This window comes from Eublepharis macularius, chromosome 14, assembly GCF_028583425.1.
Source record: "Eublepharis macularius isolate TG4126 chromosome 14, MPM_Emac_v1.0, whole genome shotgun sequence".
In the NCBI taxonomy this organism is placed as follows: domain Eukaryota; kingdom Metazoa; phylum Chordata; class Lepidosauria; order Squamata; family Eublepharidae; genus Eublepharis; species Eublepharis macularius.
This window is the reverse complement of record NC_072803.1, coordinates 6073508-6096580: the sequence shown is the minus strand read 5'-3', so window position 1 is coordinate 6096580 and position 23073 is coordinate 6073508. Positions and strand designations below refer to the sequence as shown.

General features: G+C 50.1%; 1 protein-coding gene across 1 annotated transcript; it reads left to right on the top strand.

The window, feature by feature from the left end:
* Positions 1-2042: 2042 nt before the first annotated feature.
* On the top strand, positions 2043-22287 carry THY1 (Thy-1 cell surface antigen). The gene is made up of 4 exons (XM_054997906.1): positions 2043-2112; positions 14096-14179; positions 16342-16680; positions 21172-22287. The coding sequence occupies exons 2-4, from the start codon at positions 14143-14145 to the stop codon at positions 21282-21284; spliced, it is 489 nt and encodes a 162-aa protein (XP_054853881.1). The 5' UTR covers positions 2043-2112; positions 14096-14142; the 3' UTR covers positions 21285-22287.
* Positions 22288-23073: the final 786 nt, after the last annotated feature.

Genomic DNA, 23073 nt, shown 5'->3' with positions numbered 1-23073 from the left:
AAGGCCTGCTAGATATTTGGGACGCTGTTCCAGGCCAAGCCTCTGGCCAGATCTACAGAACTCTCTGCACACTTTACCAAGGGCTTGTGAGTAGGACTGTACTCTGGGATCACTGGTTTCTGATCCAGTATTAATAACCTTGGGAATGTTTTCACAGTTGTGTAAAAATAAATTGCATTTATATTTGAATTGGTAAACATATTGAACCTGGTCCTTGGGACTCTGGGGGTTACACTTAAGTAACTCGAGCTGGTGGTTTGACATAGTAGTTACCCTGCCCTTACCACAAAAGCTCTGAGTGGAATACAGCTCCGTTTCTCAGCAGCTGGACGTTAGCTTTTGTTTTTAAGAACTGGAGGAGTAAAAACCATATAGAATCTGGTGCAGGAATTTTGTTACTGAGTCTAGAGCATTCGGCTCCCCGCCCCATTCTCATTTGCAGCCCTCCAGTGCGAAGTATGGGAAATGGGACGCTTGACCGTGGCCTGGAGATCCAGGAGGCTAAACTGAGCTTCCAAATGGGTTTTAATCCAATTTATTGGACACTGGTGGACTATTTCTGTTGAAAAGAGCAAGAGTCCAGAGGCACCTATAAGACTAGCAAAAATTGTGGTAGGGTATGAGCTTTTGTGAGTCATGACAGCTCATATTCTACTTCAAATTTTGTTAGTCTTGTAGGTGCTACTGGACTCTTGCTCTTTTCTGCTGCTACAGACAGACTAACAGGGCTTCCCATCTTGAATTTCTGTTGAGACAGTCAAGTGATGCAATTGAAGTCCTTTCCTGCTGTGCCCTTTTCCCAAGTTCAAACATCGCTGTTTCATATGGGGAAACATGTATGGAATTGGGTCCCTGTGGATCTATAACCAGGGCTTTTTTTCAGCTGGAACATGGTGGAACGGAGTTCCGGCACATCTTGAAAATGGTCACATGGCCAGTGGCCCCGCCCTCCTGATCTCCAGACAGAGGGGAGTTTAGATCACCCTCCGCTCCGGTGCAGAGGGCGATCTAAACTCCCCTCTGTCTGGAGATCGAGGGCGCGGCCACCAGCCATGTGACCATTTTCGCCAAGGGTGATTTAAACTTTTAAAAACTCCCCCCACCCCATTCCAGCTAACCCAAAGTGATGTCATTGCACAGTCCCAGGAACGTGTGTGCAGTTTGCACATGCGGTACCAGGGGCACCACCTCCCGCCAGGAGTTGCCCCCTGTGCGGGCAACCCATTGAGTTCCACCACCTCTTTTCCCAGAAAAGAAGCCTTGTCTATAACTGAATTTTAAGGAACTGAAGTTTCTACTCACAGATTTACAGGGTTTATCTCCAGGCTGCAGAAAGCAAGACTTCTGCATACGGAGCTGCTCTTACTGGACCCCGGCAGCGCTGGGCTCCCCCTCCCCTCTTGGCAGTCCTGGCCTCGCTGACTCAGACTTTCCTTCCCGAGATCCCGAAAAACATCTTCCATTCTTCACCGAGCTGCATCTGCGCATGTGCGCAAGATGCCAACGCCGCAGGGAGAAAGGGACCGGGAGCGCAAGGCGGCCAATGACCCGCGGGCTTCATTCGTTGCTCCCCCCTCGGACGTATCTCCGCACACGCCAATTGTCAAAAAGAAAAACCCGCACTCGATTCGTCTTCTGCATGCAATGATTCCCCCCCCCCAAACACACACACACATTTTGTCAAGATGCTTCGAAAAGAAGAGATGGGCGGGCTGCATACAGGAAAGACACGCTAGGAAAAGGTGGGGGGGGGGCGCACGTCCTAAAAGATGCTCCGAAAAAGAGAGGGGCGGGCTGCGTATCCCAAAAGATGCTCCCAAAAGAGGGGTGGGCTGCATATTCGGAATCTATGCTAGGAAAAGAGGGGTCGGGCTGCATAGCCGAAAATATGCATCTCCTCCCCCAGCTCCTTTAATTTTTTCTGACCACGTGCTCCCCCCCCCGGCTCCTGCGCACCTCCCAAATTGCGGCAACCCCAGCCCTGCAGAAGGGCGGAGCCGTGCGGCAGGGGGCGGGCCCGGTGGGCGGAGCCATCCCCGCCGCGGAGTCGCCCGGCGTGCCAGTCGCTGTCCGCACCAGGCTGCCGGAGCGGGCGCGTCGTCGGAGCTGCAGGTAACCGCGCGCCTGGCGGCGTCGGGCGGGCTGCGGCGCTGCAGCCTTCCCCGGCAGGGCTGTGCGGAGGCGAGGGCTGCGGGCGGGGGCGGGCGCGTTTCGCGGCTTGGAGAGCCGTCGAGGGTGGAGGGACGCCGAGCCCGTAGCCGAGAGCGGCGCGGGGGACCCGGAGACCCGCCTGCCGCAGAGGGAGCGTGCCGAGGCGGACGGTCTCCTGGCCACTGGCAAGGCGCCCGCCCGTCTGGGCTGCAGCGCGGACTGTGCGGCTGGCGGTGCGGCTGCAGTCCGGCCTGGGGGCGGCGCGAGGCGCGGGACCGGCAGAGCCCCGCAGAAACATCCCTTCTACGGAACCCCGAGCTTGGAAGGGGATCGGTAAGGCGCCCCCTGCGGAGACCCGCAGCCGCCTCCGCGCCCTTGCAGCCCCGCCCGGACACGGGCTCGAGGCCGCGCGACGCCTGACGTGAATGCTGCTCGTAGGGTTGCCAGCCTCCCGGCGGGGCCTGGACATGTCCCCAAATGCAGCTGAGATCAATTCTGCCTGGGGACGTGGCAGCTCCCCAAACTCCGCCCTCTCCAGGCTCCACTCCCCAAATCTCCAGGAATTTCCCAAGCTGGAGCTGGCAACCTTGCGGTAAAGAGCCCCAACAAGGCTTCGGGGGGGGGGGAGAGAATGGGGATCCCGAGGTGAGTCTCAGGAAGGGGGATTGTAGCTCCCTCCATGCCTTTTGGCTTTATTCGCCTCTTCCAGAAACAAGGCAGGGAGGCAGAATATAGACCCCACCACCAGCATGTCAGCCTCGATCCCGACCCCCCCCCCCGCCCTCCGCAAACACACTTTTAAGGTCCAATAAAACATTTGGGGCGCCAGGCAGGGAAGTGCAGAACCGTCTAGATTGGTGCTTGTGCTAAAAAAAGGCTTTCTGGCCATACAGGGGGGTGGGGGTTGATGTTCTTCTCTTTGGTGGGGGCAAGCCCTGCTGCATACGTGAGGCCCAAATGAAGCCCCTTGGAGGCGCTCAAGTGAAGTCCCAAAGACGCTCTCAGATTTACGCTAATACAGGTGTGAGAGAACCCTGATGGCGGTGAGGGGCAGGGTTCGAGTCCAGCAGCACCTTGGAGACCTGCAAGATTTTCAGGGTGTAAGCTTTCGGGCGTCAAAGCTCCCTCCTCGGTCTCCAAGGTGCCACTGGATTCAAATCCTGCTTTTCGACTGCAGACCAACACGGCCACCCACCTAAAACTCTCCGGGTGGTGGGGGTTGGTTTTAGACAGAGAAAAGGCGCCTGCCAAGAGATGTTTATCTCCTGTCCCCTTTTCATCTCGTTTTGCAGTTGTTCTGCTTTCCCGCAATTGCACCACGCAGCTACCTTAGGATGAGGGAGCAGTCAGCCCAGTGGCACCCACAACCAATTTGAACTCGGGTTCGTTTCCTCCCGCTGTTCGTTCATTCCAGCTGCCACACAACGCTGGATCTTAGTATTTAGAGACAAAAAAGGGTGCCAAAGACTCCTCGTTTAGCTGTGCCAGATTCCTTCCTCCCTTTCTCCGGCATGGGGTGGATCTCTCCGTGCTTTTCACAAGGCAGTTAATACAAGCCCCAGCCCTCCCCAGGACCCTTTCCTGGATTTTCCATCCTCTTCCTCTCAAGTGGCTCATCTCCGTTTTTTCTTCCCACTTCAGGGGCAGAAAAACAAAACCTGAAAAGCCGAGCCAGAAGGGAGGAGCAGGGTGCCCCAGTAGCCACTCAGGCGGCACACGTGGCCCCCACAGGTAGACCAGTGCTGCACTGGGGACCCAACCCAGAAGTAGTGGTGCTCTGGTGTGTGGGGATATGATATAAACCCCCTTAAGATAAAATTCTACACATAGAAAACTAGGTTGTCAGGGGAGGGTTAGGAAGGCGGTTGCCAGCTTTGTGCCTCTGCTTTTAACAGCACTGTGATGTACATACCTGAGCGGGTGGTCAAGTCTATCTCTGTTCTCTGCAAAGTCTCATCTGCTGCTTTCTGCAGACCCAGCTGCTGCTAAAGGCGTAGGAGCAGGCCAGGCTGGGCTTTCTGTGGTCAGTTGGCATCCTGGCTTTTCTGACTTGCTGGGGGTTTTTTGCATGCAGCAATTATTTCTGAATTCAGACATCATCTGTCCTAGGCTCATACCCTGAAGGTCAAGCTAGCTGAGACACCAGGGGATCTACTTCCAGGTCTTTAATCCCATTTTCCTCACTAGGACCCAGATTTGGTCAGTAAAGCAGTACAGCGAGACGGCCATTTTTAACCACCACCACCCCAATGCCATTTTCTAAATGTAACCCATTTTTACCATTTGTTCTATGGTGGGGCGTGGAAAGGGGCACACAAGGATGGCTTACCAGGGTTCATCTCTCAGAACTTAATTATAGAAGTATCTCTGAGCTTATGCAGAGAGCCTCTTCCAGCTCACAAGGCTTTTTCAGCGCATGTGCAATTAAGCCGAGCACGGGTTCAAATGAACCTCTGTGGTCTGTTCGGTGTCCTTGACCGGAGTCTGTTTTTGTTTTCCCATTTCCTCTCTGTTCTGAATTGTCCTTGGGAAATCCTTGATTCTGTCCTGAAATCTGCCTGCATTCTTCTGAATTCCCCTACGGCTGCATTTCTGCTGCCAACAGCGGCTGGATGAGGTGTTGTGTCCTTGGAATGTGTCGAGCAACGGAGAATCTCCGGCCTGTCAGTGGGTGAATGCAAGCTAGAGAGGGAGACGGGCATCACATGACCTCCATCACGTATATAATCTTGGTTCAGTTCAGCATTAACCCCCCCCCCCTTCTGTTCCCCTCCCCAGTATTTAGGGAAACCAAATAATTTTCCATGCAATGAAGGACATTCTTGTCAGATTATTTACAGTTTGCTCTTTGTCTTTTTAAATCTTTTGTTGTTGTTTGGTACATGAAAATTCTCTTTCTTGAGCTCTTCTCGCCAGCTCTTTCTTCTCAAGGGCCCTTTTATTTAATAATTTTAAGGGAGGGTTATATTGATAAGGGTCCCCCCCCTTGGGGGGGGGAGGTGGGATCAGCTCTATTTGGAAAAAAAATGAGCGCTATTGCGGGGTAGCCATTGGTTAAAGAGTGCGGTACAAATCTTGCAAAATGTCAGCTTGCCACCGGATGTATGTGACCGTCTGATAACTTCATTTACCCGGGTGATGGAAAGAAATTTAATGAGCAGATATCCAGCAGAAGGAAGCAGTAACTAGCTGTGAGATCATGACTAGATTACTAACCAGTTACGCACATTCTGCAGTAAAGTATCTTTTCCTGGGAGACTATATTCACCTGCCCTCTACCTCCATTTCCAGGCATTCAGAGTGAATCCAGACCAATTGCCTAGTGGAGACTTACTATGGTATATATTAATGATTATATTTTTATCTGGCCCATATTGCAAAGAGTTCAGCATTGCAGGCAGCCCCCCCCCCCACCCTCTTAATTTTACAACAATGTGAGGTGGGTTAGGTTGAAAGAGCACAAGCAGCCCAGCATCAACAGAGAACTTCATGGTTGAGGGAAGGTTCGAACCCAGGTTGTTAGAGGGGAAACCTAACTAGAGCTGGGGAATGGGGGGAGATTGACCAGGACTTTCCCCCACACTGCCCCATCCAAACTCCTGCCGGGATCCATTTCAAGATGCACATGACCAGAGAGAGAGAGAGAGAGAAAAGACAGTTCCTTGAAGGTGAGCTATAGCTTTATTGATTACTAAATATATTTCATTAGCAAGCTTGCATTTGCAGTTACCCAAATTGGCTAATTAGGCCAGGGAATTCTGCTGTTGGCTGATCAGAAGGAAGCCAACTGACCAGGAGAAAGCTTTGAGGCCTTTAATAAGAGTCCAAATAGCTGGTCAGGTTCTTCATTGCAGATCGGTCAGGATAAATCACTCAAGGGAGATTTCTGAAAGTGCTCTTGGACTCTCCTTTTGTAGTCTTGACCTGCCTGACCATATGCCCATATATGGCTGTTGCTTGGGCACCTTTTCCCATGTGGACATTCTCAGATGCCCATCTTGGCATGTGCCAATCACATAGCCTGGGCATTTTCTGGAACTACCACTATAGACCCTTGACGGGCTCTATATGACTCTATATGCATAGACCCTTGCATATGCATAGACCCCGTAGACCCTTGACAGGCTCTATATGACTCTATATGCAGTCCTAGGGTCTTTCTCATCCTCTGGGTGAGGCTGTCCTGGGCCCGCTCGGCCTGGTCTCACTTCCCAGGCTTTTAGCAACGTGTGCTTTGCTACATGTCTTTATACAGATAGGCACAATTATAAGATACAGGCTAACATTAAATCAAAGCTCTCATGCTAAAGCAGCTTTGCAAGTCTGCATCTTTACAGTGGCAATAAATCCAGAGGTTAAAGCCAGGCAAGATGGCAGTCAGGCAGCTGGCATCCAGTTGAGGTGGGGTTGCCAGCCTCCAGGTGGTGGCTGGAGATCTCCCAGAATTACAAACTGCTCTCCAGGCCACAGAGATCAGTTCCCCTGGAGAAAACGGCTTCTTTGGAGGGTAGACTGTGTGACTTAAGCTTTTGCAGTTAACATTGGCCAGACAAGCTTAGACTAGAAAGTACTACCAGATCTAGATAGTCACTGATACGAGACTCCCCCCCCCCCCTCCCATCCAACTTCTGTTTCTAGGAAGAAGGGGATATTATGCTTGAACCAAGATAGGTTCTGTGTTCTTTGTTAGTTCTGCATTCTTGGGCCCAAGGTAGAACTTCTCCGTTTCCTTTCTTCAGATAAACTTCTCAGAACGGGTTCCTCTGGTCCTCCTCCAGCCTTGATCTTCTGTGGCTTTTACCTTGAAAAAATCTAGCAGAAGTAACTGTTTTGCGGCCACTTTTGGCTTTGACTCAGCTGATAGTTACGGTGAATACCTCAGCCTTTGTGGTTAGCGATTTCTATTTCATAGTGGCATAACTTCCGCCTGGAAAAGCTCTGGAGGCTTCGTAAAGAGCCCTCCAGAGCCCCCTTTTTATTCATTTCTTCCAGGCCCAGATAAAGTTTATATCTAACAAGGGCTTCTTAGTCCATCAAGAACCATTATACCACACTGGATACAGTCACAGAAAGCTCTTTGTTGTTGCTGCTGTATATAGAAATTTTATTTAAAAAGATATAACAGTAGAAAGTGCTTAAAAACGTATGCAAGCGCTACATTTAAAATTAAACTGATAGGAAAATGCAATCAGAATATATAACAACACAACTTAATCCTATTATCTAAAAGGGTAACCACGTTCCCGGCGACTCACATTTGGCACAGGCACACCCTCCCCAGCTGGTCAGCTGGGAAAGGGTGGGACTGCCAAGCACACGCCTGCCCTCTCCTGCTGACCAGCGGGCAAGGGGGGGCAGCAAGCCTACCACCTTCACCCTGTCCAGTTGATCAGTGGGGAAGGAGGCGGGCACCTTTGCCCTCCCCAGCTGATCCGCTGGGGATGGGGCAGGAAGGGCAAGCAGCCCTCGCCAGCCCACCCACCTGCCAGCCCTCCCCGGCCCGCCTTGCTGCCAGCCCTCCCCAGCCCCAATCATGTGTGGCTAGGGGCATGCCTGACCCACCTTCCAGCCCTTCCCAGCCCCAGCTTTCTAGAGCCCGTTGTATTTTTCCCCACAACGGGCTTTGTTGCTAGTTATATAATAACTCTCTTGCCCTCTCCTTGGTTACTTATACTCAAACTTTGATTTCAGCTATTTTAATTAATCATTACCATGTGTTTTATCTTCTCATCTTTGCATCGGTCTTAATTTTAGCCTAAGTAATCAAAGAAATCCTTCCATTTTCCCCAAAATTCAGCTATTGGTCTATTATGTACATAAGCGGTTAGTTTGGCCATTGATGCGTATTCATCGGTCTTCTCTATCCACTCCGACACATCCGGGCCTGTATCTGTTTTCCATTTCACTGCATATAACACTCTTGCTGCTGCCACCATGTAACGGAAGATGTCTCCCTGTTCTTTTGTAACATTATTTGGTCGAACGATTAATAGCATGTTTTTTTGGATTTAGCTCAAACCTGAGCTTGAAGATCTTTTGCATCCCTTCATATATCTTTATCCAGTATTTTCATGCTTTCTTGCATGTCCACCACATAGGTAGCTCATTTTTGACGCAAGTTCCTACCAGGTCAGAAATCTTGGGAAGCATAGAAGGAGTTATTTACTATTAATTTCCTTGATTTATGCCCTGCCATTCTCCCCAATGGGGACCCAAAGCAGCTTACCTCATTATCTTCTTTTTTTTATCCTTACAACAACCCTGTGAGGTAAGTTAAGCCAAGAGGGTGTGACTGGCCCAAGATCTCCCAGCAAGCTTCCATGGCAGAGTGGGGATTTGAACCTGGGTCTCCCAGATCAGTCCGACTCTAACCTGTATACCGTACCGGTTCGTTGCCATTGGGACAATATGGAAGGAGCTCGTACAGACAACCAAACTGCAAGGTGAACTCTCTCAACCCAGGGTGACTTAGTCACCTGCGTCATCCTGCCAAGTGGATTTTCTCACCCATCACAGTGAATGTGTGCTAGAAAACAGATCCAGAGGGGTTAGCCGTGTTAGTCTGTAGTAGCAAACCGGAAAAGAGTCCAGTAGCACCTTTAAGACTAACCAACTTTACTGATGCATCTGACGAAGAGAGCTGTGGTTCTCGAAAGCTTATGCTACCGTAAATTTGGTTAGTCTTAAAGGTGCTACTGGACTCTTTTCTGTTTTGGTAGAAAACAGTGGCCCGTGTTTAAGTGGATAACCATAGAGGAGGTTCCACAGCTCAGTGGTGGAGCAGCTGCTTTTCGTGCAGAAATCTGGGGTTCTTCCCCCGACATCTCAAAGGGAAAGGCCTTTCTCTGCCTGGGACCCAGGAGGGTATCTGCCAGTCACAACGGGCTACAGCAGAGGAGATGGCTCCGCGGTCTGGCTTGGCATGTGGCACTTTCATGCATTTAGAACCAGTTTGCCAAGTTGTTCCCTGCCCAAAGGGGTCAGTTACCACTTGGAAAAGAGAGTTCATGTGATGCAAACGTTCTGGCTTCGTTTTAGCGTTCAAGGGTGGAGCCTTGAGCCTCCCCCCCCCCAGAACAGAAAATCTGTCATAAGAACACAAGAAGAGCCCTGCCGGATCAGACAAGCGGTCCGTCTAGACCAGCCTCTCACGCAGCGGCCAACGAGTTCCTCTGGAGGGCCAACGACAGGCCATAGCGGCCGAGGCCTTCCTCCGATGTTGCCTCTTGGCATTGGTACTCAAAGGTTGACTGAAGAGGGCACAGGTATGCTGCAGCAGGTCTGAGCTTGCTCCCGGCCAGGCAGGTAGAAGCAGAGACCTCAGAGCAGCGCCCTGAGACTGTGGCTTGGACCCAGCTGGCAGCCCTGCGAGCATAGCTGGTGATGGGTGTACCTTGTTTGGGATGGCAAAACACCTTGAACGGGCTCTGGCAAACAGGACGCCTTCTGACTTGCAGTTTATTTCAAAGTGCACGTCAACTGAAGTTATTGAGATCCCCTCTGAGGATTAGGTTGCCAGGTCCCTACACCTTCCCGGTGTAGTGTTTTTTCACACTAAGCGGGCACGTGTTCCTGTTCCTTGTGTTATGACATCTGGAAGTGACGTCACCATGCCAGTTGCAGGGGCGCATCCATAGCCAGTGCCATGATGTCACTTCCGGAAGTGCTGTCATCGCGTCTGCTGGGAGTGCATGCACCATGTGGGTTCTGAGGGTGCCTGCTAGTGGCAGGCGATCTCCGGGCAGCCCAAAACCTCCCAGCGGGCAAGCAAGTAAACCACTGGGAGATTTATTGTCGAAGGCTTTCACGGCCGGAGAACGATGGTTGTTGTGGATTTTCCGGGCTGTATAGCCGTGGTCTTGGCATTGTAGTTCCTGACGTTTCGCCAGCAGCTGTGGCTGGCATCTTCAGAGGTGTAGCACCAAAAGACAGAGATCTCTCAGTGTCAAACTGTGGAGAAGATGTTAGCAGGTCTCTGAGAGATCTCTGTCTTTTGGTGCTACACCTCTGAAGATGCCAGCCACAGCTGCTGGCGAAACATCAGGAACTACAATGCCAAGACCACGGCAATACAGCCCGGAAAATCCACAACCACCACTGGGAGATTGCCTACCACCCACAGGCACCTGAGATCCCCACTGAGGATATAGAGCTACAACTCCTATAGTCTCCTGTCTTGATTTCCCGTACGTTCTCCTGGGACACCATACTAAGTCTGATTTTGATTTGAGAGATGGCATATCCCCTAAGTCCCTTATTTGGGGGATGGCGTATAGCACTGCAGGATTTGGTTGGTAGCAGTGGACAGCCAGGCCCCTGTCAAAGGCTTGAAGCTGGAGTCCCGCCTCTGTCTCTGACATCTGGGACTTTTACCTCGTGGCCAATAGTTTGTGTTTTAAAGCCAGGGGTCCTCTGGATTGGGGACAAGAGGAATGAAGACGGGCTGAGGATTTATTATGTGTCTTATTTTTACGCATCTATCCTTTGCAGGATCCCCAAAGCAATTTTAAACAACGCTGCGCATGGAAAGCGAAAGCCAGCAAGAAAACCACTATAAAAGCTTGCAAAGTAAAAAGATTCATCCGTTGTGCACCATCAGCACGAAGCAGCTCCCCTCGAACAGTTTAAACTCCCAAATCCCGTTTTTAACCTGTCCATCTTCAACACCCACTGAAACAACAGTAAAGATGAGATAAATAGAGAAGGAAATGCAAACCCATTTGCAGTTTTTAGCCTTATTTTGTTCAAAACAAAAGGTGCCAAAGGGAAGCGAAAGTATGCCTCCCTTTTGAGATATTTCCATTCCCCTTTGGCATCTCTTGTTTGGAATTCGGGATAGCTGATCTGCAATTTCATTCGGTGGAGAAAAATATTACAACCTTGATTAATGTTCTGGGTTTCACATATGGATCTACCAAGAAAGGTCAGGGGTCTGTGTTTCCTAGTCATATCTCTGAAACACGAAGAGTTCACATGATGCTCCTAGGAGCAAGGACACATCAGAGTCATGTCCTTCCATGTACATCCAGGCAGCCGGGTCAGGTGCATTGCTCAAATGCAAGCATTGCCCATTATGTACGAAGGGGGAGGAGTGTTGGTTAACGCGGACGCCCCCAAACAATTAGCCCCATCAGGGGCCAGGAGGAGGCTTGTCTAGCTGAAGTCCTGGCCTTGGCTAGAGGTCATAGATCCAGAGGAGTTAGTCTGTAGTTGCAAAATAGTAAAGAGTCCAGTAGCACCTTTAAGACTAACCAACGTTATTGTACCATAAGCTTTCAAGAGCCACAGCTCTCTTCATCAGATGCAACTTTATTGTAGCATAAGCTTTCGAGAACCACAGCTCCCTTCGTCAGATGCAACTTTATTGTAGCATAAGCTTTCGAGAACCACAGCTCTCTTCGTCAGATGCAACTTTATTGTAGCATAAGCTTTCGAGACGATGCATCTGACGAAGAGAGCTGTGATTCTCGAAAGCTTATGCTACAATAAAGTTGATTAGTATGAAAGGTGCTACTGGACTCTTTACTATTTTGGATAGAGGTGTCTCTCTACCTGGGCCCTCCTCTTCCTGCTTCTCCCTTGCCCTTCTGTTCCTTCCGGCTTTCAACCAACTCTCTTTTGGCTGGTTCTCCTCAGGTGCCAGAGGCTGAACTACACCCAGCCCTGTCGGGTTGGGCTGCCTTTAAAGGGAATATGGCCTAGGTTCAGTATTTCTTGGGCCCATCAGTAGAGGTAACATAGTCAGCCAAGGCAGGGGCCTCACCGTTCCTTGGGTCTGCAAGCAGAAGGTGTGGCAGTTATTTGTTGGGGGGTCTCCTGCTCTGCTGCTTCCGCAGCCCATGGCCTTCTAAGGTAGATTCCACCCTGCTGGACGAGAAGGTTGACTCAGGCAAAATGAGGGTCTCTGTCACAGTTCAACATTTGTTTGCATCATAAATTATGAATGTAGATAGAAAATAGAATTAATGGTTCGTATTCTCTGGCCACTCCCATCCATTTCTTCTAGCGGAGAGAGAGCTAAACTCATAGTTTACAAGTGAAGCATGTGGGGTTTTTGGTGGTCTTTGTACTACCTTGAAAAGCTGATTAAGGGTAGCCTCTGAGCACTGGCAGAGTGCAAATGAAACTCCTTCCCCTTCTGCACACTGCAAGTGAACCTGTTCCCTTTGGGGGAAGTATCATTCTATCAGACTGGGTCTCAAGGTCATCTCTGTCTGCAGCAGTCTTATGGGGTGGGCAAAAACAATTAGGTTAGATGCGGTTTGGTGCAGGGAGATCTCAGGTTGCACCAAAGCTCCAGGGACTCAAAGAAGCTGCAGGAAGTCCCCCCTCCCCCAGGTTCCAGCCAGCAGTGATCCGGCTCAACCTCTGATGCTAATTAGAACAGCACCGCCCCTTATAAGGAGCAAACAAAACGGTTTCTGATAGTATCAAAGCTGGCAATTGTGCCTCCATTCACCCAACTAAAGATTCAAAAGAAGTAATCACCATCCACTGCTCAACTTTGCTTACATCCAGTCAGCATGATGCGGACCAGGCCGTGGCAGACATGAGTTCAATCCCCCACTTTGCCACGTAGTTCACTGTGTGACGGTAGACCAGTCTCACTCTATCAGTTTCGGGAGGGAGCATCGTTTAAGTTCCCCTGACCTTCTGGAAGGGAAACGTGGGATAAACAGGAGTATGACAAAACAGGTTTCATACGCTTGGCAGAAGAGCTCAATCTCTAGTGCCAAGTTGCCTTTTCTGGTGTGTGCCTTGGCTTGCTTGCTCAAGCCTCGAGTGATACAGAGCTCTGTGCTGCTCTGCAGACTTGGCATTTCTTTAGTGGGGCCTGTTCTGCTATGTCAGAGCTGAGGCAAGGTTTTCTCTGCTGCAAGGGAGGGATAAGAAACCAGGCTGCAATGACCTCTGTTCAGGATTCAGTAGGATTCTCCACAGTTCTTCTCCCACTGCCTGAGCAGTTTAAACATCTGTGGAAAGCTTGTTGCAGAGTGCAAATCCTTCCTTCTTCCAGAAAGGCCTGTGCCCTGCCTGGCACGCCCACTTCCTTTTCGCCTGTGCCCCATTCTCTTCCTCTACTGCACTATCAGGATAACTCGTCTCTGCTTAGCTTACCCAGAGCTGCTGTCTGGCCATGGCACAGAACCGGGGTGGGGGGAGAGGCACCGGGTAGGAATCTGCATGGATAGACGAACTTGGTGGTTCGTTGCAAGACCCTCTTTACAAATCCAGTTCTTGTTCTCCAGCCACAAGGCTGTCTGTTTGGGTCACAGCAAAAGATCAGGAGGCAAAACATTCTGTTTCCTGACAGTGGCCAGCTGCATGCTGTGAGATGATTTGCAGGCAGAGAATTATAGTAAGAAGAGCCTTGCAGGATTGGACCCAGCCTCCATGCATTCTGGCTTTCTGCATCCAACAATAGCAACGCAATCTCCTATTCAGGGCTCAAAGTAGGCAGGGTGGTCCTTCTGGCTGGTGGGCAAAGCTGTCTTTATTTATTTACTTCATTTATACCCCGTCTTTCTCCCCAATGGCAACCCAAAGTGGCGTCTGTGGTTCTCCTGTTTTATCCTCACAACCGCCACCCTGTGAAATAGGTTAAGCAGAGAGTGTCGGGCTGGCCTAAGGTCACCCGGCAGGCTTCCATGGCCTAGAGGGGATTCGAACCTGGGTCTCCCAGATCCTAATCCAACACTCTTAACCTCTACACCACACGGGCTCTTGTGCATGTTGCACACCAATGGCACTGTGTAGTATGTATGTAAAGGCGGAGGGGGTGAGATTAACGTAGGCATTTGAGAGCCTGCACTCGGCTTCATTGGTAATCGTCCCAGCGGGCATTCACACTTGTGCTTGCACACGCAACGTGCTTTGGATGTGCCAGTCCCTTTTTTACCATCAGTCTTTTCTGGGCTAAACAGATGCTGCTTTTCTCTCCTAGGTCTCTTCCAGCCCCGTGCTGTCTTCCAAGGCACAGACGAAGGAAAGATGAAATCCACCATTGGCATTGCTGTCCTTGTGACAGGTAAAGGGCATTGCCATCTAGTGGCCATTCACGGCATCTGCATGGCTAAAATCAGCCTTGCAGAATGCTTCCAAATATCTGGTAACAATTAAGGGAAAAGACCTCCCTCTGAAGGGAAAAGAAATTATTGAGATTCTTCAATAGTACATTAATAAATATTTTTGTATATTTTTTTAAAAATACTTCTTGTTATGTAAAGTGCAAAGTGCTTTTCTCTTATTCTCCAAATACCTGGTAGCTGAGAGCCTCTCTACACAAGACGTCTTGGCGCGTGTACCTCAAGTGTAAGGCGACACAATATTAGCCGGAAAACGTAGTTTAAAAAGACAGAGCCCGAGATCACTCCTCAGAGGGTTTGTTAATTTCATCTTTGCCTCCCCAAAGGCTCTGTCTATTTCACCTCTCCAGTCTAAAACTGTGTGGGATCACAACAACCAGAGGGCAACGAGAAATGGAAATGGGCTGGAGCTGCCTTCCGGAGCCAGGCTTCGACCTGGCGAGGTTATCATGGGCTGAAGTTTCCCTTCTGGCCTTTCACAGCCCCTTCACACAGCTCCAGTGTATAGCAAAGCCTTTGCCCTGCCGCCGACTCTGTCTTTGTAAAATACCCTTCCCAGCTCACTTTGCATCTCCCAACACATGTTCTTCACCTTTCAAATGTCTCGTATAGAGAGAGACTCTGATATTCACACACAATTTGCCTGTTTCACAAACGTTTAAACACTCTGGCATGCAGATATTGCTGTCGCTGCAAGAGGCATTCCTATGAGGAGGGTGCATCTCAGAAGCTGTGGGAGAGTTCAGCTTTCCCCACTGCATCTCTCTCTCTAGGGCTGGTACCTTTGGGGGATTTTTAAAAAATTCTTTTATCTTTAACAGCCGCCTGCGAGGCATAAACGTAGCAAGCCAACCTTCTCATAGCCTGGAGCTGAAGCATCCAGAGAAGCTTGGCCTAAATTTCTGTGTGTGGGACAGATGTTAGGCAAGGGATCTGCTTTTTTAAAAGGTTGCCACAGTATCCCTTCGCAAGGCACTAGTGTTTGCACCCCGGGCCTGGCTAACCCAGCGGCTTTCTACTGCCTCCTGCTGGGGGAGGCTGCTATTTTAAGCTCCTGCTCCATTCAAGGTCTGCCAAGGTCCCTGACCAGCATTAGCCATAGGATAACTCACAATTTAAGGCCTGGTTGACACAGGCAGGAACCAACTGCTGCTTTGGAGTGTAGGCAGAAGATCCCATTTTGTAACCGTCCCACCTCTTTGGAATGCCTGGCAAATAAAAAACAGTACAGCAAGAGTTAGCAGGCCTGGCCCTCTTTCTTGGAGTTTTCAATGCAAAAGAGCATCTCAGAGCCAAGCTACAGGTGACGCCTGACACTAGTTGGACACTTGTCAGCTTCCCTCAAGTTTCGATGGGAAATGTAGGGATCCTGGTCTTGCAGCTTGGCTCTCTGACTCCTGTCCAATGGACTTTTCAACTGTCACTTGTCCAACATTCCACCAAGCGGCCTACATTTCCCATCAAAACCTGAGGGAAGCTGACAAGTGTCCAACCTGTGTCAGGAGTCACTTGTAGTTTGGCTCTCAGTCCCTCCACCTGCAGTCTAAGAGCCAAGCTACAAGAGACAAATTATACGAGGAGGAGCACGTGAAGGGAGTCACAATGTTATCTGGGAAGCAGAAGGAGAGATGAAACTGACAGAGCCTTCGGGAGGCAAAGAGGAAATAAACCCTCCAAGGAGGGATCTTTACTGGCTCTGTAGAGAGGGGAAATTGGCAGAGCCTTCCAATCTGTCTTTTAAACCTCAGCTTCCTGGCTAACATTGCGACTCCCTTCACATGCTCCTCCTCGTGTAATTCGTCTCACAGCTTGACCCTAACTCTGGTTGGGTCTGCCTCTTTTCAAGTGATGGGGCCCAGTTACCCCTTATGTGAACCAGGCTGGGCCCTGAGCGGGCAAAAACACTTGGCCAGTTTCAGTGACGGACGGGGCAAGTGCAAGTCCCTCAGGGAAGCGCTTTTGCCTCTGTTAGAATCACGTCTCAGTCTGGCCGGAGCTAGCGGGATTCTGACTAGCACTGTGTGGGTCAGAATTGTGGCTCCACTTTGGTGAACTGTTCATCCCTTCGTTGTTGGTGACAGAGCGACTGCCTTGCTTTCCTCAGTCTTTCAACTTGCTCAGTGCCAGAACATACGGGACCTGAAGGCTTGCTTGAGCGGTCAGAACTTGCGCTTGGACTGTCGCTATGAGAAGAAGACCGAGAACCCCCTGGGTTACCAATTCCGCATGAGCAAGGACTCCAGGTCGATGCGTACGGTGGCCAGCAACCTTGGTATGCCCGACAGCGTCTTCAAGAACCGCGCCAATGTCACCATTTATGAGAACCTGGTGTGCCTCAACGTCTATGGGTTCACTGCTGCCGATGAAGGCATATACGAGTGTCAGGTGAAAATCACCAATGACTTAACTGGCATCCAGACCCAGAACATCACTGTTGTCAAAGGTGAGCAAGACTCCAGAACGTGGGGTGGGTCAGGCAGCCTGAAGGCTCCTTCTAAGTGAAGAAACACCGATGAGTGGAAACTCTTGGGATCAGGCTTAAATAGTTACTTATTTGGTGGGAATATTTTCATCAGTGTTGAAAGGTGTGTACGCATTCGCCTCTTCGTTTACGTTGGCCTCGCTCAGTTGCCATCAGGGATATCTCGAATTCTGATTGGCTACATAGCACAATGATGAAATCCGTGATTGGCTGGGATCACCCATGTGACTAATCCAGAAATTGTTGCCCTTATGCTTAATTGACATCGCTTGCCTTCAGTGACCTTATCATGTAGCTAAATCTGCGTGGCAAGACGGCATCGGGGTGACGTTCGCCAACCCACACCTCAACCCTTTTCTTCCCTTGTGTATGGTGGGCAGGGACGGGGGGAAGGGTGCACCATCTGGAATGCTGAAATCCATGCTGGTACTGAGATGCATTTTACTGGTTTTACCTATTGTAATTTATTTATGATTGTAACCCGTCCTGAGCCTACTTGCGGGGAGGGCGGGCTAAAAGTTTAATAAATAAATTGTTCACTACCATGGGTAATCCCAGCCAATTGGGGATCACATGATCAACCCAGGAATGAAAAAGGAGTGATCTGGAAGAGAAATGACATTAGAGCAACAGGGAGATAACAAAAGGGACAAATATCCTCAAATTAACACATATGGGACTTTTTTTTAACATATGCACACACCTGTAATTATTGTTTTTGGCTTGAAAATCAAATTTTGTGCAGCCTGCAAGTGAAGCGTACAGAGAGCTTCTTGGATTGCTTTGCTTGTTTTGCTGGTCATATATCTAGAGCTGTAATCTATAAGGGGCAATTGCTGCACATGAGCCCTGTTGAAAAGTCAGGAGGGTTTGTGGGGACGCCATCTTGTTCCTGCCCTAATTCATCTTGAATCGGAGATGTTCTCAGGTTTCCCTGCCTTTCCGTCTTGACATTAACATCTTTTTCCATTTAGTTTCTCACTTGTGCAATTCAAACTTCTTTCTTTTTTTTCCCCGTGCATCGTTGAGTTTCCTTGTGTTGAAATTTCCCTATAAAATCAATGTCTTTTTCAACACATTTTTAATTTGTGCCTTATTATGGCACAAATGTGCACTTAATGTATAAATGGCCTGACATAACAAACTAATCAGAAACGCCCCCAGTAAACATGGGAGAAACTCCAGGGTTCTTAATGCCAAAGAGGAGGAAGGGGTCATGTTTATATATCTCTATTTCTAATGGATTTGCCCTGGAGAACTTCCCGCTAGACAGTGTCTAAAGGATCAGTTGTGTCCAGTACCCTTCCCAGGATAGCTGACAAGGAGGTTGATAGCAACAGCCTTCGTCTGCCTCTTATTTACAACTCCTGGTAACTAGAAATGTACAAGTTTTTCCATCATAGATTTCAAGGAGGTTTCCATGGGAGCTTTCCAGAAAACCTCCCAAATGGTCACAGAGCAGGCTCAGATGTACTGAGTTTCGGCAAGGTTGCTATAGCATATGCCTTCCCACCACACCTGGGAATCAGGGCTGAGTCTGCAATAAGGCATGGTGGGATGGTGGCCTCGGGCAGCAGATTTTGAAGGATGGGAGCCTCCACCATCACAATTGCCTCACTTTTGCTGCACCGGATCTCTGCACCGGATCTCATCTTCTTTCAGGCATCCCACTATGTAAAAGGCAAGCCGTATTGATGACGACTAACTTTTTATCCTCACGCAGGTGCAGTCGGGGATAAAAAGTGAGTCATCGGCAACATGGCTTACCTTCCTGCCACCACAGCAGCCTCCTCAGGGCCTCTGGAGGCCTGGGAAGGCCCAGCATAGCAGTGGGAAGGCCTGGTGCCACAGCACAGCACTCCAGAAGCCATTTTCTAGAGCCCATTGTGTAAACAAAGGGCTTGGTTGCTAGTTTTTCACTACAGTGCCAGGTGTGCATGCCTGATAGGACTTTGCAAACTGTCAACATTTGGGAAGCTGAATTAGGCATGTTTGGTGCTTTTGTTATTATTATTTTGCCATCAAGTCATAGTAAGAGACATTCAGAGCTGGTTTGCCATAGCCTGCTTTTGCATAGCAACCCTGGACTTCCTTGGAGGTCTCTCATCCAAGTACTAACCAGGGCTGCACTGCTTAGCTTCTGAGATCTAATGAGATTAGTAGACTCCAGGAAAAGCAAGACGCAGGTGTATTATTTGCTTGGGGCAGTAAGAGGTGGGTGGAGGATGGCACCTGCGGGATGTAACCTACCCATCAAACTGCTGCTCCATGGGATTTTAGCATGTCTAATGACTTGCAAGTCCCCAGGTCAATCTACAAGCCTGCAAAACCCCTAATTGCATCTTCTCTCTCCTCCCCTCCTCCCCCCTCCTCTTCTATATTTGACCAGTTTCTGTACCATGCATCTGACGAAGAGAACTTGATTCTCGAAAGCTTAGGCTACAATAAAATTGGTTAGTCTTAAAGGTGCTACTGGACTCTTTTTGATTTTGCTACCACAGACTAACACGGCTAACTCCTCTGCATCTCTGCCATTTGTCATCCTTAACCTCAAATATCAGCTAGTGTTTCACAAAGGTCGCAAGGCAGCTTTTAAGCGTAGCCATTCCATATAGGATTTTAAAATTAAACTCAGATTTCCTTTTCAACCTGGTTACTTTTTTTTTTAACTGATACTGAATTTCAGGTAGTCAGATTTGTGTTGTCTACCTGTCGATGAACTAGAATCTCCACTTTGTGGCACTTAACGGCATCCCAGCACAAAATAATAGCAAACATTTCTTGATTTGGGATGGGTAACATTTGGGTTTGGTCAACAGTGACACCACGAGATCTAGTGTAGTGGGTAAGGGATTGAGCTATGAACCATAAGCCACCAGGTTGACTTCCACTGCTGCTGCCCTAACCCAAAGCCATTTTCCTGGCTAGGCTTCTTGGTCCCCACAGCCTGGTTTAAGGAAGAGATTGCAGATGGGACACGCCCCGCTCTCGACCACAACTGCTTCTCTGCCCTAGTTAGTTTGTCTATCCTGCCGCAATTCAACTATACATTACTTAAACATTTTCTCCTTTCCAAATGTAGCCTCTGGGAGTGTTTTGTTAAAGAGTGGGCATGGAGAGAGGGAGAGAAACATAAACCTTTTCTTGCCCTTTTCTCTAGATGGGGAAAAAACACCCTTAGCTGTTTTTACCCCCATTGGGAGAAAAGTGCAAGGACCTGTAAGTTTTCTGCCATTGGGGTAGAAGCAGCTCAGAGGCAGCTTTTTCTGGTCAGAAAATGGCCTGTTCAAAACTTCCTTCTGCCCCCCACCCCAGTCTGCTTCTTAACAAAGCAAGCCTGGAAGCTAAATTCCCCACCCCCACCCTGCCGCCAAGAACATCCTATATAACATAATTGTCTTAGCATTTCAGATGACTCGCATTTATCCTGGTGCGCCTGCGCAGGCGCACCAGGATAAAAAAGGTGCCATGGAACACCGCCTCTGGAGGGCGCCGCTGGCAGCAGATGACCAGGCGAGTCTGCCTGGCCCTCTGCCGCCAGGCTATGTAGCCCAGCTGGAGGAGGAGGGAGGCACAGGAAGAGCAACACGCCTGCAAGCCCCGGTGGTGATGGGGCAAAGCACCCACAGCCCTCTGAGCCCTGCTGGAGCCGTGCTGCGCCCCTCAGTGGAACTGGGGCACGGGGCGCCCTGGCTCCAGCAGGGTTAACAGGGCTACAGGCACGTCACCCCCCTGCATCTCAGCCCTCCCCAGACCCCTTCTGCCTCTGAGCCCTCCCCAGACCCCCCTTGCCCCCTACCTGCCAACCGTCCCCAGACCCCTCCTGCCTCTCAGCTCTCCCCAGATCCCTCTTGCCCCTCCACCTGCCAACCCTCCCCAGACCTCTCCTGCCTCTCAGCCCTCCCCAGACCCCCATTGCCCCCTACTTGCCAACCATCCCCAGACCCCTCCTGCCTCTGAGCCCTCCCCAGACCCCCCTTGCCCCTCTACCTGCCAACCCTCCCCAGACCCCTCCTGCCTCTCAACTCTCCCCAGACCCCCCCTTGCCCCCTACCTGCCATCCCTCCCCAGACCCCTCCTGCCTCTCAGCCCTCCCCAGACCCCTCTTTCCCCTCCACCTGCCAGCCCTCCCCAGCCCCAGCTTTCTAGAGCCTGTTGTATTTATTTGCACAATGGGCTTTTTTTCCAGTTTGTAATAAAGAAATGGAGCGCTGTTGCTTGTCTGAGTAGACAATACTGAGCTCGATGGACTGATTCAGTATCAAGCCGTTTCATGTGGGTTCTTGTGAACTTTTCTGGGGAGGGGGGGCTTGTAAAAACAGTTTGGATTCAAGGGCAAGAAAGGAGCTTCCTCCCCCTGCAGCCAGGCTCGATTCTCCTCCTGGCCCATCTTTCCTTCCCCAATCTGACTGGTCTCTCTCTTCTCTTTTCCCCTCCCGTTGCTTTTTACAGACAAGCTCGAAAAATGTGCCGGAATCAGCGTTCTGCTGCAGAACACTTCGTGGCTCCTCTTGCTGCTTCTTTCCTTGCCGCTTTTGCAAGCTGTGGATTTTGTGTCCCTCTGAAGACAGAACCAGAAGCAAGCAGAACGGGGGACGGGGGGCTGAGATGAAGAGGAAGGAAGAAAGAGCTGAGAAGCACACCGACCGAAACCCACCACCGGAACGTGGCCCTTTTTCTGGGAAAGTCGGCCAATAGGCATGCTGGTTTAAAACCTTACCCCAATTGTATCTCCATATTACCTTTATATATATCTCTATATAGCCGCATAGCTAACAAAAGTGACTGATTTGCGCTGACCATCGGCACTGCACCATCGCATACTAGCAACGCATTGCGGGGGAAGGGGGTGGCGATCGAGGGGGGGAGATCCCATGCAAGCATGGCAGCGTTTTTCTGTGGCACTGCTGTTTCCATGCCAACTTCTTGCCTTTTGGGTTGTTTCGCTCCCCCACCTGAGCAAGCTGGTGGAAGAGCCACGCATACAGGGCTCGGCTTGCCTTGTCCAATTACGTCTTCCAAATTAGGTGAGTCGCTAGCCTAGAGAATCGAAGGAATGGAGAGGATTCTCACGAAATGTGTGTCTTAAGAGGCACGGAGCAAAATGGGAAGCGTAGAAAGAGGGGGGGCAGACATTTAGCCCCAGCGGGGGAAAGGGAACATTTTTATTTTACAGATGTGTGGGGAAGGGGCAGGTCAGGCCTTCATGTGCTTTTGTGTGTGTGTGTGTGTGTAGGTGGGATGGGGGGGCACTTACCTAGCATCTTCTGCATAAGCCTCTGATTGCAGGAGGCAAGCGATCATTTCTACCGGGGAGAGTCAGGGAGGAAAGAAAGCTTTCCATAGCCTAGGAAACAAAGGGAATTGAACTAAAGGGACCCTCTCCCATAGCCAGGAACAGGGAGGACCGATCTTGGCCCCTTAAACCATCTGTAGACTTCTGGCACCGGTTGTTCTTTTCAGTGGCTCTCTTTTCAGGCTGCCAGACTTCTTGGGTTAACCCCACCCAAAGCAGTGGCAACCAGGGCTTTTTTTCAGCTGGAATGTGGTGGAACGGAGTTCCGGAACCTCTTGAAAATGGTCACATGGCTGGTGGCCCCGCCCCCTGATCTCCAGACAGGGGAGTTGAGATTGCCCTCCGCACCACTCGGCGGCGTGGAGGGCAATCTAAACTCCCCTCTGTCTGGAGATCAGGGGGCGGGGCCACCAGCCATGTGACCATTTTCTCCGAGGCCAACCCACTGAGTTCCACCACTTCTTTCCCCCAGAAAAAAAGCCCTGGTGGTAACCAATTTTCTTAGGAGGACTGCAAAGCCCCCTCTGATCTCGTCTCTGAGGGAAAGGCCGAGGCATCTTTGTGCTAAACAGGCAGAGAGAAGGTGTTTTCTCAAGGCAGTCTTGCAAATAGATGGTCGCCTGGGGTGAGCAGAAGAGGGGACGAGGGAAGAAAAGTTAGTTCCCATTTGCTTTTTACCACAAATGGCTCTCACTGACATTTCGTGGCCAGGCAAGCCAGTACGATGTAGTCACTTATCTGGGTAGTACCCGTGGCATATCAGAACCGTTTTCACCCTTCAGGGCGATCAACACGCTGGAAACTTCTTGCCTGATAGGTCAGCCACCAAACAAATCTCTCCACTAGGTTGCAGCCATGGAGGTTGCTGCAACTGTCTCCCTCAGGAATGTTGCTGAATTTGCAGCTTTTAAAAATAGCGTTTCTTTATCCCTTTTTCTTTAGGGGCGGGGGCTGGGACACCATGCAGCCTACAGTTTGCTTCATAAAATGTCTTAACAGTTTCCAGCCAATGAATACGAAGTGACTGTGATGGCTGACGAGCGCTTTGTAATTTTGTG

Coding starts and splice junctions, on each gene's coding strand:
- THY1 (XM_054997906.1), top strand. CDS start 14,143: ATGAAATCCACCATTGGCATTGCTGTCCTTGTGACAG. Junction 14,180..16,341: donor CATTGCTGTCCTTGTGACAG/GTAAAGGGCATT, acceptor TGCTTTCCTCAG/TCTTTCAACTTGCTCAGTGC. Junction 16,681..21,171: donor GAACATCACTGTTGTCAAAG/GTGAGCAAGACT, acceptor TGCTTTTTACAG/ACAAGCTCGAAAAATGTGCC.